We start from the raw sequence: 568 nt of genomic DNA, 5'->3' as shown, positions 1-568 counted from the left end.
GCTGACACTTGCTTTCATTTCAGAGAAGGAAATCAGAGCAGAAGTTCCAGGCTGTGAGTGATAATGGCAAGAGCCTTGAAGAGCTTGTTAACATTTCAAAAATGTTGAGTGATGTGAAGAAGCTACAGAATCAGGTTAAAGAGGCTGGTATAATATCAGGGGGTGGCACCTTCCAGTGGGTTGACTCCATCCTTGTCAAGGTTAGTTCTCTATAACTGCAAATTTAAATGTATTTAATCTTTATAGTATTATTATATTTGGGGAAAAAAGGTCCCCAAATTTTTACTTCAATTTTTTGGATAGCAGGAAGAAACTTTTATGATGGATCTTAATTCCGTATTTGTGGTCTGTAGGCTGTACGAGAAGGCTACTGGCTGTTGGTGGAGGGAGTAAATGTCTGCTCTCCATCTGTACTGGATCGTTTGAATGCTCTTCTGGAACCTGGAGGAGTCCTGACCATCAGTGAAAGGGGTGTCGTAGATGGTGCTGTCCCGTTTGTAACACCACACAAAGATTTCCGTCTTTTCCTTGCCATGGATCCACAAAATGGAGAGATATCACGGTAAAC

General features: G+C 41.5%; 1 protein-coding gene across 1 annotated transcript in view; it reads left to right on the top strand.

Moving 5' to 3' along the window:
- Window positions 1-568, top strand: part of LOC119582288 (midasin-like) — a gene marked incomplete in the record, with an annotated part of 28,200 nt that overhangs the window by 16,099 nt on the left and 11,533 nt on the right. The window contains 2 exon segments of the mRNA XM_037930506.1: window positions 22-200; window positions 354-562. Of these exon segments, the coding sequence (XP_037786434.1) occupies window positions 22-200; window positions 354-562 (388 nt within the window).

This window comes from Penaeus monodon, chromosome 15 (genome assembly GCF_015228065.2).
Source record: "Penaeus monodon isolate SGIC_2016 chromosome 15, NSTDA_Pmon_1, whole genome shotgun sequence".
NCBI classification, from domain to species: Eukaryota; Metazoa; Arthropoda; class Malacostraca; order Decapoda; family Penaeidae; genus Penaeus; species Penaeus monodon.
This window is presented reverse-complemented; position numbering and strand designations above follow the sequence as displayed.